At 53.2% G+C, this 13268-nt stretch overlaps 6 protein-coding genes across 6 annotated transcripts; 2 read left to right on the top strand and 4 right to left on the bottom strand.

Annotated features, from left to right (window-relative positions):
• Positions 1 to 929: 929 nt before the first annotated feature.
• On the bottom strand, positions 930 to 2290 carry BDP55DRAFT_638595 (fumarylacetoacetase; the record flags this gene model as incomplete). Its single annotated transcript, XM_060573134.1, has 4 exons — positions 930 to 1402; positions 1453 to 1533; positions 1597 to 2077; positions 2129 to 2290. The coding sequence occupies 4 exons, from the start codon at positions 2288 to 2290 to the stop codon at positions 930 to 932; spliced, it is 1197 nt and encodes a 398-aa protein (XP_060422337.1).
• Positions 2291 to 2781: 491 nt separating this feature from the next.
• Positions 2782 to 4579, bottom strand: BDP55DRAFT_566958 (Alpha/Beta hydrolase protein; the record flags this gene model as incomplete). Its single annotated transcript, XM_060570550.1, has 2 exons — positions 2782 to 4040; positions 4102 to 4579. The coding sequence occupies 2 exons, from the start codon at positions 4577 to 4579 to the stop codon at positions 2782 to 2784; spliced, it is 1737 nt and encodes a 578-aa protein (XP_060422336.1).
• A 528-nt stretch (positions 4580 to 5107) lies between these two features.
• On the bottom strand, positions 5108 to 5891 carry BDP55DRAFT_685116 (uncharacterized protein). Its single transcript, XM_060576434.1, has 2 exons — positions 5411 to 5891; positions 5108 to 5333 (listed from the first exon to the last, which is right to left on the bottom strand). The coding sequence occupies exons 1-2, from the start codon at positions 5699 to 5701 to the stop codon at positions 5253 to 5255; spliced, it is 372 nt and encodes a 123-aa protein (XP_060422335.1). The 5' UTR covers positions 5702 to 5891; the 3' UTR covers positions 5108 to 5252.
• Positions 5892 to 6244: 353 nt separating this feature from the next.
• On the top strand, positions 6245 to 7969 carry BDP55DRAFT_424460 (Aldehyde/histidinol dehydrogenase). The gene is made up of 4 exons (XM_060567476.1): positions 6245 to 6721; positions 6785 to 7293; positions 7346 to 7441; positions 7490 to 7969. The coding sequence occupies exons 1-4, from the start codon at positions 6326 to 6328 to the stop codon at positions 7950 to 7952; spliced, it is 1464 nt and encodes a 487-aa protein (XP_060422334.1). The 5' UTR covers positions 6245 to 6325; the 3' UTR covers positions 7953 to 7969.
• Positions 7970 to 8741: 772 nt separating this feature from the next.
• Positions 8742 to 9781, top strand: BDP55DRAFT_566904 (Extradiol ring-cleavage dioxygenase, class III enzyme, subunit B; the record flags this gene model as incomplete). The annotated part of the gene is made up of 2 exons (XM_060570547.1): positions 8742 to 8900; positions 8987 to 9781. The coding sequence occupies 2 exons, from the start codon at positions 8742 to 8744 to the stop codon at positions 9779 to 9781; spliced, it is 954 nt and encodes a 317-aa protein (XP_060422333.1).
• An 11-nt stretch (positions 9782 to 9792) lies between these two features.
• BDP55DRAFT_424415 (mediator complex subunit Med5) lies at positions 9793 to 13268 on the bottom strand (the record flags this gene model as incomplete). The annotated part of the gene is made up of 6 exons (XM_060567475.1): positions 9793 to 11018; positions 11069 to 11606; positions 11655 to 12167; positions 12234 to 12296; positions 12350 to 12609; positions 12664 to 13268. Coding segments are annotated over 6 exons (3049 nt in total), but the record flags the coding sequence as incomplete, so codon positions are not given.

Genomic DNA, 13268 nt, shown 5'->3' with positions numbered 1-13268 from the left:
CGGTAAGGTGCGGTTTGCGCAAATGACCACGATTGGACCATCTGATCACTTCGATCTGTCTTTTGCTCCCACATGAAATCGGACGCGACCGGGACATTTGACACAAACGACGGGGACCAGGATCAAAGAGCCAACGAGCCCGTTCCTCCGATTGCCATCGATTCGTGCGCATAAACCTCGGACAAGTGGATCCCGGACCCGCTCCGAACTTGCCGACAGCCAGACAAAAGTCGAATCTCTAATACTTGGATTCGACCGCGACGGACGTGCGCTTAACCACACGGTTATGACTGAATTGGCTGCTGAAGGGTGGGCCTTTGTGGTAAGACTTACCTATTCAATCCTTCCGGGGACTCTCGCCTTTCTTTTTTTTTTCTCCTGCCGCACTCCTCCTGAATGCATGGCAATTCTCCGTCTATTCGTACAGCGCGGACCGCGGTAGGTCTAGGCGCCTCCAATCCCCCATCCCCAAATACTCCAACAAAACGTGGGGGAGAACCCCCCTAGTCTTGGATAAGATCTGGAGGCTATGTATAGACAATAGGTAGGAAGGCTCAGAGTAGGACCCTTTCCAGGGAGGTTCCACGGAAACCCAATGCCGAGGGCTCGGAGCAGTTCAGTTCATTGACCTCCCTTTCTCCGGGCCGCTCAAAACTGCTGCCGCAGTTTCACTTCGATACACGCGCACCAACGGAGCAGTGTGCAAATGCGTATTCAGAACTTATGGCGACGTCAATCCTCCAAGGAAGAGACCTCGAATTGAGGCCGTCTACTGCATAATAGTGAACCAAGCCTGGAGCTTCCCACGATCCCAGCTCCCTTCGCCCTATCCGTACTCTAGCCCTACTTTACTCGTTCAAGTTCCGAGGCTCCTGGCTCCTGCCTGCCAATGGCCCATCGCCGCCTCGCGAATTGACTTCTGTGTCTGTTCAAAACGGCCGAGCGGCACCGATGAACCCCACGCAGTCACCAAACCCCACGCCATCCCCAGCCTGCCCGGTCATGCGCACGCCGTCTCCATCCTGCAAATACATCCTGTCTTGACCACTGGACGTTTTCCACCCGACCTTACCCCCCTTGGTCATCTCAAGCAAACATCCGTGCTCGTCATCGCCGGCTCCTGACACCGTCCCCGTTGCCAAAACATCGCCAGTATTGAGGTTGCACCCATTGATCGTCTGCTGGGCCACGAGGTCGCGGAATGTCCAGTACATCCAACTGAGCTGCGCCTTGCAGACCGTCGTAGGCCCTTCATCTGTCAATACTTCAGCCTTCAGGGAGATGTTGTAACTCGATTTCTCCTTGTTGTCCAACAAGTATGGCTGTGGGGGTATATCCTTCGGAGGCGGTTGTGTTGCATAGGGTTCGAGTGCTTCAGGTGTGATCACTTTAATAAGATTCACTATTAGCAAGTATCATTTCAATCCCGAGACAGAGGAACGTCCGACTTACCCCAGGGACTAATCGACGTCCCGAATGACTTGCCATTCATTGGCCCCAACGGACTCATCTCGAATCCTTGGATATCGCGAGCTTTTTTCCATTAGTTCTACACGGAGGGCTTCTAAGGAGAGTTGCGGCCCGGTTGCTACTCACCGCTCCAGTCGTTCAGTAGAACGAAACCAAAGATATGCTCGTCGGTATCCGTCACAGCTACGCGGTCTCCAAGCTGCGTCGGCTTCCCGATAATGCAAGCCACTTCGAGCTCGTAATCGAGTGCCCTGGAGGGACCGAAACCAATACTGTCCCCGTCACGATATTGCCCATACGGCCGCGTGATTTTCGTTCCCGAGAGGACAATCGAAGAAGGCCGGCCACTGTAGCCGATAGGGAAGTATGGTGCCGCGGGTGGCATGGAGGCCTTGCCCATGACTGCCTCTGACGCGTTCAAGAGATGTTCTTTGGAGCACGAGAAATCGGTGAAGCCATCTACTTTGATTGGCAGGTGTAAATGGACCTCGTCGATCGGTACGCCATGTTTCGACAGCGTCGGTTCGTCGGAGAGGGCTTGTTGAATGTTCTTTCGGAGGGCCTTGAGCTCGAGCTTCTCTGTGGCTGCCAAGGCGTTGAGGGTTGACTTCGGTGCTGTTAGCATTCACAAGCGGCTTGGATGGAAAAAAGGCCAGACCTGAGACAAGGCGGACTTGATGTCGGTGGACGTCTCGGGATTTAGGTCAGAGATGAAGACGACCGAGTCCCCTACTCTTGTGACTACGCTTTTTGCATGGTTCGCACTACTGGCGATTCCGTACGGAATGTTGGCAAGGGAGAAATGCTCAGAGAAACTCATGATGACAGAGACAATTTGATCAACGAATGGCTTTATGAGGTTTGGTTGAGCTACAGAGTGGTTCTGCTTGCATCACAGCAGGCTGCATTTCTTTTACACGTCCATAATGAAGCTCTGAGCTCAATCGTTGTTTGCTGATTACCAAAATCCTATCCGCCCCCGCCCTCCCCCACCCCCACCGGCCCCGGATTTTAACCCCGGCCCACCTACGTAAGAAGCTCGGATCGGCGACTCGGAGCCCAAACATAACTTCCCAGCTCGGCAAAGCTCATGATAGAAAGTAAGACACGACGGCACCAGTATCTTGCGGCTAGTTTGCTTTTGCTCTACTTCTGAGGAATCACGGGCAAAGTGACATAATTCTCAAGGCCTTGACCAAAATGGATATTGTTCAGTCCAGCAAATTTGGAGGCAGGCCTGGAGAGAGAGAGAGAGAGAGAGAGAGGTTGTTAGCATACAGTACTCAGGGAAAGAGTTGAGCATCTCTGAACTTACCGATCAACTTCAGAGCAGTGCTGGAAGATTCCGCTGCCCTGGGTATCGCCGCTGCTAACCTCGAAGACGATCTTACCGCCCTTGTCAACAACAACGTTTGTCGGCCAGATTTCGACGTCTACGCCATAGACCTCCCCAGCCTTGACTGGCAGTACGTCTGTGGAGAGGTACTCCCTATGCGGCAGCCAGGACTTGTGCCTGGGGCTCTCCTCGTAAACCTTGCGGTTGCTCACTCTCAGCCAGCCTTTGACGAGCGGCACGGGGTCGCCAGCTGTTCCTGTGTAAAAGACTTCCTGGCCCGATGGGTCAATGTGACGCAGGGTCACGAATAAGTCGATATCGGTTTCGTTTCCAGATTTTTCGGGCGTCACCGAGACGTTTAGGTGGGCAGTGACATGGCCTGTGATCTCCGTCTCTTGCTCGAAGGGAGCGGACGTGAAAGAAACAACTTGTGGGTTCTCCAGGGAACCAAGGGCCTTGTACGAAACAGCCTTGGAATCCTGGCCGGAACCATTTGTCGTCAGACCAAGGTCGGGCGTCAGGTAGAAGTTGGTATATTCTGTGCGGGGGATTGGCCAGGCCGCCTCTTCTCTCTTGGGATACGCCTTCTCCTTCTCGGCGTCGTTGAACCCAACGTTGCCCTTTCGCAAAGTGAGCGTCACGGGAGGCACCTTGCCAGGCGTGCTCCAGCCGACTCTGTCCTCGCCCTTCAAAAAGGCATCGAGGAAACTCTTTTGCAGCTCTACTTCCTCTGGGTAGTAGAAGGGGAGGTCGTGACGACCAGTGATGAAACGCAGGTACTTGAGCTGAGATCCTGCTCCGAGGTAACCCTGTACGTTGCCTCTCAGGTGAAGAAGGATGCCACCCCAGTTGGCTACGCTCAGAACAGGAACCTCAATGTCCTCAAGCTTGTACTCTTTGCTTGCATAATAGTCATCGTCGCGGAAGCGGTTGGCCTCGTTGTCCTTTGTCTGATCCTGGCGGTTGGCTATTAGGACCTCTTCCGGTAGATCACCCTCGATGGTATCCTCTTGACCACGGGCTCCAGGACCATCGGGAGGGAATTCCAGCTTAGATCGATCTTTCCTACCATATTGGTTGACTAGCACCTGGCGGTTCCACCAGAAGCCAATAAACTTGTTGGAGTGGATGCCGCCGTGACGGCAGCGGTCGCGGTAGTAATCGGACATGCCCTCCCAGGGGATGATTGCTGCAAGACCCTTGGGTCGCCGAGCGGCTACGCGCCATTGAGAACCTGTAGAATTGATGTGAGTAAGTGGTTTCATGGAAGGACGTGAGAAGAGACGACAACGCACCAGCATAATACGAGATACCCAACAGACCGACCTTGCCGTTAGACCAGGACTGATCTGCAGCCCACTCGACAACGTCAAAGAAGCACTCGCTTGTGCCACGGCTCATGGTATCCAGTAGTCCCGGGCTCTGACCCAGCCCTCGCTCGTCGGCGCGAACGATGGCATAGCCCTGGCTCGTCCAGAAAACCGGATCGGGCGTTTCCCAGGCCGAGTACTTGGATCTCTGGTCCGGGGCGACCTCGCTGAAGGACTTTGGGTAGAACTTGGCGTAGGGGATATCTTTGCCATACGGTCCGTATGTCACCAGCACAGGGTAGCGTGCGGCCTTGTCCGAAGTGAGCGGGAGATAGACGTTTGCGCGGATGGGAAGCGGCGAGTCCTTGAGCGGGATCGAGACGTTCTTCATGAAGGTGAGGCCATTTTCCTGGTCCTCGGTGACCTCGAGCAGGTCTTTGATGGGAGGGGTCTTGATGGACATGATGGTTGAAGCTCAATGGTTACCTCAATGTCTCAGCTTGGCGGCTATTGGCGTTCAGTGGAAGCAGATCTGAGTCTTAGAGGGGCCTTCCTGGGTTTTATTTCGACGGGGTGGGCGGGACTGGGCAGTTGAACTCTTTCACCGACGATGGGATGGATGGAGCGGATGATGCAAGATGCTTCAAAGATCGGACCCTCCTCCACACGTCAATCTAGGTACTTCGGGTGTTACACTCTCCCGTCGCCTTACTCCTCATCACCGCCGCCGCCTCCGTCGTGTATGGCGTTTGTTGCGCACGGGCGGAACGGTGGGGGAGGGGCTGACCCCAACGGGCGGAGTTAGCACGTTGTTGTTTCTACCTTGTCTCGGTACGGACTACTCGTATTATGATCCCTTACGGCAGCCTGGTGCATGTAGATAGGTAAGGTAAGTGAGATACCTAGTGCTCGTTGCATGTGCCACATCCCTTTCCAGAGGCTTGCATGCGAGGGAGCCAACTAGACAGTTTTTTTTTATTCATTTTTTTTTTTTTTTTTTTGAAGTTTATGGCATCTTGAAGAGGAAGAAGATGACTAGCTGTAATTGAGAATGTTGTACGAGTACAGAGCAAACGCTATCCACCACCGTCATGTATCCATGATCAAATTGCTCACTGAGAATCCCACCCAAAAGATCAGATCTCTCCACCGACCTTGAACCTGAAATAATCCTTATTCACTCTTCCACCCGTAGATCTCCAGAGCCAATTGGTTACCTGATGGACTCATGTTAGCATGCTCACCTTCACCCTTATGACTTGCGTTGCGACTCGTTGATGCGCATTTTACTCACCCCTTGAAGCCAACACCCATTCAACATAACATATACAAAAGCCGACTCGATGCCGTTTGAACCCCACGGCCTGTCTGCTATATCCATATTCGCGTTCGCCGGTCTGTACGGAGGGACCTGACGATGCTGGTCGTACCAGCCAGGCGGATTCACTGCTGCTGGCGATGGCGCGTCCGCATTGCCTCTCGCGAAGGCTTCTTCGACCCCTCCAGTGAGACGAATCTGGTAATCGTGGAGGTGGTCTCGTTGGATCGTCGTCGTGACGGGGTTTTCTGTGACAGTTGCCGACATTTGTGATTTGCTTACTATTTTCGCGTATGTATGTAATAAGAGGATGAAGCAGCAAAACCTATCGAAGCCTAGACAACTTCAACAAGAGATGGCAGAGATGATCTTTGAGAATTGGAGATGCCTATCTCAGAAATCCGACACAAGGAGGCAGGACATCGCTTCAATATGCCGACCGTCGACCCGTCCGTCCCCACGGACCCGCGCCACCCGATCAGCCTTGAACTTACGGATACGTCTGCGTCGGAAGTGCGGAGAGACCTGTGGCAAGCGTCGTTTTGGGGGCTGCCGCCTGCTAGATCCCAGTCAAACCGCAAGCAACGAAAGTCGAGAAACGACCAGCACCCCTGTCCTCCACATTCCGCCCCTCCAACAAGCCGGAGCCTAGCTCAAACGAAGGCTACGGTCCGCGGACACATGTTTGAGCTACCGAGTTCATCGGATCTGCCCACGAGTCCAATATGAGCTTCCGCATAGCGAGCTGAGGTCATGTAGATAGCACGGTCGCGCTTCATATCGTATCAAGACTCCATCACTACACATTCAACTCTTCGCTGTAATTGAGTCGCTTTATCATCCTATTTACGAGTGCTTTTTCTCCTTGGCCTTCTCCAGAACATCGCCACCATGAATCCTGCCTTAGAGAAGTTGCTCTTAACGCTCGTCGACGGGCGCGCCGAAGTCATTCGCTTCCGCCAGGACAACCTTATCAGCCTACACAATGAACTGCGCAAAGAGTCCGCGGCCCTGACTGCCGCCCAGGAGAAGGACACAGGCGCATCAAAGACAGAGATCGAGGCCGAGCACTTCCTCGCGCTGGAAACCGTTCGGCACTTTTACGAGTCTCTCAACTTCTCGAAAGAACTCGAGGCTGAATATCTAGTTGCCCACGGCAAGGACAACACAAGCAGAAGAACCGGTGCTGGGCTGGTGATCATTCGGCCGACCACTTACACCAGGCTCTTCTCGATTCTGAGTCCACTTGCTGCAGCGTTGGCCGCTGGCTCAGTTGTTGTTCTTGAGGTACGCTCTGATCACTCGCGACATCGACTCATCTGTATTAGAAGCTGACAAGAGGGCCTACAGCTCGAAGACACTTTGTCGCAGCTAGATTCCGTCCTCCGCGGCGTCCTCGCACGCGCCCTCAATCAGAATGCCTTCTGCATCACCAAGAAGATCACAGACGAAACATTGCTGTCACAAGCAATCCTAGTAGACCAAACCAACACAGCGCCCCCGAAAGCTGGCCGCGCAAACCATCTCGTTTCCGCAAATGGCGCCCGCGCCGTCGCCATCGTCGACCGAACAGCTGACATAGAGGCTGCTGCCAAGGCCATCACGGCGGCGCGCTTCAGCTTCGGCGGCCAGTCGCCCTACGCGCCAGACTTGGTGCTCGTCAATGAGTTTGTCAAGAAGGAGTTCTTTGAGGCGTGCTCAAAGTACGCCTCACTCGCCTTTGCTCGCGAGACTACAGTGAAGCGTGCAAGTGACAGCGTCAGCGACGAAACGAGGAAGGCAGTGCAGGAGGCTGAGGACAAGAGACTCGCCTCAAGCTTTGGGTCCAAGGACTTTAAGCTGGTTGACATACAAGATAAGTAAGATGAGACCGCACTCCCTTCAATTTGACGAAGATGCTTATTCAGTCAGGAATGCTTCTCTCTTGAAGATCAAGATCAGTGGGCGCTTCCTGCCTATCACAACCTCTTCTGGTCTTGTAGACTCTATCTACACCCACGAATTTGAGTGAGTTGAAATTCATCAAATAGGAAGGCTTGCTGCTAACTCGACTAGGAACCCTCTTTTAGCCGCCTACCTCTTTGCCAGCTCTGATTCAGCAAAGTACCTCTCCCAATTCCTCCCTGCCCACGTCTCCGTCATCAACCAGATCCCCTCAAACCTCCTCCTCGGCCCGGCAGCACCGCTTTCTCACGAAGCAGCCTTCAACTTCCGCTATAGCAGGGAAATGTTCTCCGTAGCACGGCCGCAGTTCGTTGAGAAGCCCACCGGCGCGCTCGCAAAACTCGAGCAGCTCCTCACCAGCACCGGTGCCATCTCCGCCCAGAATCTGCATGCCTTGGCCATCGCACCTCTGCGCCCGACAAACCAGCCGGGCAACAGTAGACTGGGGTTCTTCGAGCAAGGTTTCGTTCTGGGTGCCGGTCTGATCATGAGCGTTGTGCTTCCGAGTCTCGCATACGGCACATGGATTGGCGGACGGCGGGTGTTTGATTATGCGTTGAAGTTCAGGAAGTAAATTATAGTCATATGTTGGAGGAAAGTCGCAACCTTCAATATGTATCATATACCTCAAATTCACGTGCCTTCTTTTTTGTTATATCCAGTCTTCTCCCTAATTGTCGCTTTCGTACCCTGATAGTTGCCGACATGTCATATATGTGGCTAAGGTACATGAGGCTAACAGCTGTTCCAGGACTCACGTAACTTGATAATTCACTACAAACGGTACCTCGGAAAAGGGTAGTGCCATTGATGAAATCAGGATTTGGAACACCGACCGAAGTTTTGCCATGTCGTAGTCTCGTTCAAATGTCTTGCCTGATATTCAATCAATATTCGGCAACTTTCCCCGGCTCAAATTCGGCTCGGGAAGTGGGGTAACTAGCAAGTGCCCGCCGCCGGCCCCATCGGCCCCAGCTTTACCCCAGGTCTTGGTCCCGCTGTATCTCTGACACTCCAGCGCCGGCACTACCTCGAAGCTCGGGCAGGCCACCCATGGTGCCCAAGAATTGAACGTTTTGTCGCCGTCCTCAGACCAGTTTCCGCAAATGGGGCCGTTTGAAATGACTTCCTAGTTGGACGGCAAACTTGTGACCTATCCTCCACCAGCCGAATACCTAACACTATCGAAAGATAACCGTCTCAGTGTCTTAAGTCTCATCAGCTTCCAAGGACTGTTTCGACTTTGGCCTATTATTGTCTTCCGTGAACGTATGTATTCTGCTGCCTAGATATACCATCATTCACTTGCTTTACTTCGATCAGCTCGACAGACAAGTTGAAACGTACATAGTTCAGTCACATCATGGCGGTAGGAAGCAAAGATGAGGGGCCTATGAACCCTGTATTCCTTTTCGCACACGGGTCAACGATGATGCTCGGCGAGGAGAGCAACTCGGCCTCGTACTGGAAGAAGTGCGGCGACGAAGCTCTTGCCCAAGGCATTGAGCACATCGTCATGATGGTAAGCAACCTTCTCTCCCATTCCATGTTATTACCAACATCACCCTACTATCACAGGTGAGCAATACAACTCACAATTGCCACCAGGGAGCCCACTGGGCCACAAACGCCCCCGGCGAGATCCTCATCTCAGCCCATCCCACGCCCGCAAAGTCACCAGTCGCCTACGTGAACCCCCAGAAATACCACCCCTACAAACTCAACCCAGACCTTGACTACATCCCCACGATCCAACAACACCTGACCGCCGCCGGCATCCCCTCCAAGACAGACCCGACCTTTGACTGGATCCACGACACCTACCTCGTCCTCATCCGTATGTTCCCCGCCGGCTGCCCGCCGACGACGCTCATCTCCATGAACGACTTCTACGACCCGCACTTCCACGTCGCCGTCGGCGCCGCCCTTCGGCCCCTGAGAGCCGCCAAGCACAAGACGCTCTTCATCGGCTCCGGCGGCTCCGTCCACAACCTCTACCGTAACAACTGGGCGCCCATGCTTAAGTTCCGCGATAACTTTGCGCAGCCCAACCCCCCGGAGCCCTGGGCGCTGGACTTCCGCCAAGAGGTCATTGATATCTTTTGCCCTGCGTACGAGGAGGACGTCCCCACCGACCAGGCCGTCTACGGCAAAGCCATCCGCGGCAAGAAGCCGTGCGGCGGGCCGCTTTTGAGGCGCAAGGTGACGAGCTTGATGAAGCATCCCATGTACCGCGAGGCGCATGCCACGGATGATCATTTCATGGCCACCATGTTCATCGGAGGCTTGTGTGGAGGGCGGGGCGATGAAGCAATGAAGGCTGAAATGGGAGCTGAGGATTGGGAACTTACAAATATGTGCAACTCACAGTTCTTTGTCGGTAGCTGGCCAGAGGCCAAGTGAATGAGCCAAGAGGTGGATGAAATTCCGAAATGCTTTTTGATGGTATCTGATACAGTATGACCTACTATCCTGTGAGGTCAAGACCTCGTCGTTGATCATTTCTAGTTCCATGTATACCAATGAATTCCTGCTGCCCGTCTACTATTTCAAGAGAACATACTCCCGTGCTAAGATAGGTCCATGTTGTCCCATTGGAAATCGTCGCCAGCGCCGAGGCCACTGAATAGATCGTCGGCACCGAGATCGAGTGACCCTCCACCGTTGGTCGATGAGCCCCCGAGGCCCAGATCACCGCCGACACCTAAGCCTAAATCGAGACTGACATTGTCCACAGACATTCCGTCGCCTTGCGCAACATTGGCAGCCGCGGCAGCCATGGCATCATCGAGTGACCCTGCGCCAGCGTCTAGGCCCAGACCAAGATCAGTCTGCAGCATCGTGTCTGCTTGGATGACCTCGGCCTGGGACACGGCCATCTGAGTCTCTACCTTGCGGTACAGCCTCACAACAATCTCGGCTAGGTTCATGTCGATCTTTTGCAATTTTTTACATTCCTCGGCGTCTGACTTCAGCACCTCTCGTAGAGTAAGCTTCCTCTGAACGGGGGCCGGTACATTGCCTGAATTGTCGATAAAGTTGATCGGGTTCGACGGCGTGTTCACTACATCGGGCGCGCAGACTAATGCTGTCGCCACATCGTAAATGATGCTCCCGCTGCCTGTTTCTGTTTGCTGTCTGATGTCTTCGTAGAGGAGCTGCAGCAGACGCTTTGCACCAAGAAGTTTCATCGCTACCAGCATCTGTCGATGGGTGTACGCTGGAGGCATCCTGTCCATTGTTGGGTGAATACTCCACTGCACCAATTGCTGCAGCGTCTGCCGGATAGAATTAGAGAACCCTCCCATTGACCAAGCATCCAGCTCTTGGTGGTCGGCCGCCCCCGTTCTCCTGGAGAGTGGGATACTATCTTTGATTGCTTTCAAAAGTGGCTCAACCTCTTGGCTCTTTGGGTCTGATCGTTGGTATGCCCTGAGGGAATGCTCCAGTGGCTTAGCAACTATGTTCATCACAGAAGAGAGCATGGCTTGCGCCTCATTGGATATAGACGTTGGCGCCAAAACAGAGTTGAGTACCCTGACAATCGCCTTTTGGCAGTCAGAACGCTCAACCCACAACGAGTTGGCAAGAGAAGTGATGGCTACGACGAGGGATGGGAGAAGGAACGTATCGACAAGATCTGTAAATGTGTTAGCGCAGCTCTTGGCTGAAGACTCCCAAAGTTCCTACATTCAATGCCTCCTCTGAGACTTTCTTCGGTTAAGTGTCCTGTACTGAACGCCAGAACAATATTATGGAACAGAGTCGATACGAGTAAGTAGAAGTCTTGAGGCGGGCAGGACGACATCAGCTCATCGCCCAGCCCGCCCGCTTCCGAGTCAAAGAGGCCGTGGATCCACCCATCCAAATGGCCCTTTTCTTGGTCTGATAGCTCTTCCAAGGACCGACTTTGGTGGCCGTGGCCGAGTAATCTTGCCACGAAAGAGTCAGAGGATATGATGCCCATATCTGATGCCGATAGACCATAACGATATGCAAAAGCCATGACGAGAAGCAGAATGGAGCCAAATTCCTCGTACACGGGTTGGTATTCTCCCTGGTCCTCGTCGTACTTCCAGTTGTCCAGAAGGTCGCACAAAGGGTGAAGAATCGTTGCAGGTTTCTCGAACATCAGCATGACATCAAGAGACAATGGCTTCTGCGCCAATTGGCTACACAATAGTTTCAGGGACATTGTCTCCTTATTCCTACAAAGCTGTCCCATCACCTGCTAAAGGTCAGTATTAAACTGCGTTAATGGGCACGGAAGACTTACTTCTGTTAAGGCTTGGCACACGGCGCCGGCGTTTCCTTCTTTACTGTCCAGCTCGCCAATCAGAGCCTGCATTCTCTCCGGATCTGCGAGGCATTCTGCGACGAGGTTTTCTTTGACGTATCTTCCGCCTGCTGGAAGTGACGAATAGGGTGTTTCTCCAAGAAGGGTCTCAATGCTGCTTTCCCGCAATAGACCATGGAGACAGCAAGCCCAGCAAAAGTCTTCTCGAACTGAGTCTGTGAACGGGTTGTTACTTCTAGTTTCATCGAACATTGATGATAGAGTGGGAAAGGTGGTCGTGTCGACGCGGCTGAGAGCTTCTGTGATGCAGTACTCTGCATTCACCGGGCCGTACATGTGCTTGCTCAGACTTTCAATCAGAATCGGCAGTTTGTTCATGAGGAATGAGCGCAAGAGATGTGCCGCTTGATTCCCTTCATTGCGGGAGGCAGCATTGGCAAGTATGTCGAACGAGACCAGGATGAGGTCAACAGTTGTTGATTGTACATCGCCCTGTAGACGTCAGATGGTGTGCCTCCTATGGTGTCTGCGCAAACACACATAATAGAGAAAACTTACCTGGTATCTATTATTCAAGTAGTTGAAGATGGCTAGATCGTCGATCAATGGCCGGCCAACTAGCTATTGCGCCCCTTATCAGCATCTCTACCAATGTGCGGTTTCAGGCAACTTACTGCAGCATTCAAGTATATGTAAAGACCAGCTCTCGAATTGACTATCGGTAGTTCAGACACTACGAAGTTCTCCAGTGCTACCGTAGAGTCGAACAAGTCCTCGATCTCGGCATTCGACTTGTTCTTCTGCTCGTCGACTGGCTCAAAGCCTGCTAGCGTACTTGTCCGGAACATATCGAGACGAGTCGCGATAGGGCCAGCACTTTGCATGATGGTTGGTACAAAGTTGGCGAGGCTTTCGGACAATGCCTTTCTGATTTCTTGTCGAAGATTAGCCAAACGCGGAGTCATTGTAGCAGTACCTATGCACCTACCTTGGGCCTCGGGTTTACTCAAAGCCTTGAGAACAACCTGGTTTTCGCACACTCCGAGAAGCAAAGCTACAAATGCGGCACGCGCCGATTCCATCTCCTCCCTCACCTGACTGTTGTGAAGCTGCCCCATAACATCGACCGTGAAGGCTGTGGCGGCGTCTGTGAAGAGCGCAATCCACTTGGCCATGATGTTGGCAATCTCAAGACCCGTCCCTGTGTTTTGTATTGCGGTCCCTTGCGCTACGAACTTGGTAAGCCTGTAGAACATGACCTCCTCGGCCGCATATGAGCTCTCCCATCGCGGGGAATCTGATGTTTGGTTTTCGGCATTAGGCAACTGCACAGCTTCTCGGGAGTGTCCACGAGAGGTCGAATACTTGTACAAAGCTTTAAGGATCGAAGGCGTATCGATATGGTTCAGGCTCGAGAGGACCTGGAGGTAGCGTGGGACTCGGGGGTCGAGGCTCTCGTGATTGTGAGGTTGCGGTCGTAAGAAGAGGTCGGCGACGGCAACTGGCGGCAACGGGTGCTTTGCTTGGAGAAATGGAACATAGGACTCGAACTTCTCGGGATCTATGCGGTGGGCCAGACTCTTGGCTATGAAT

The sequence above is a fragment of the Colletotrichum godetiae genome, assembly GCF_030913485.1.
Source record: "Colletotrichum godetiae strain CBS 193.32 chromosome Unknown BDP55scaffold_89, whole genome shotgun sequence".
NCBI classification, from domain to species: domain Eukaryota; kingdom Fungi; phylum Ascomycota; class Sordariomycetes; order Glomerellales; family Glomerellaceae; genus Colletotrichum; species Colletotrichum godetiae.
The sequence above is the reverse complement of the archived record's forward strand: the minus strand, read 5'-3'. Positions and strand labels throughout refer to the sequence as shown.

Coding starts and splice junctions, on each gene's coding strand:
- BDP55DRAFT_424460 (XM_060567476.1), top strand. CDS start 6,326: ATGAATCCTGCCTTAGAGAAGTTGCTCTTAACGCTCGTCGACGGGCGC. Junction 7,294..7,345: donor CTGGTTGACATACAAGATAA/GTAAGATGAGAC, acceptor TTATTCAGTCAG/GAATGCTTCTCTCTTGAAGA. Junction 7,442..7,489: donor ATCTACACCCACGAATTTGA/GTGAGTTGAAAT, acceptor TAACTCGACTAG/GAACCCTCTTTTAGCCGCCT.
- BDP55DRAFT_685116 (XM_060576434.1), bottom strand. CDS start 5,701: ATGTCGGCAACTGTCACAGAAAACCCCGTCACGACGACGATCCAACGA. Junction 5,334..5,410: donor ATGGGTGTTGGCTTCAAGGG/GTGAGTAAAATG, acceptor TGAGTCCATCAG/GTAACCAATTGGCTCTGGAG.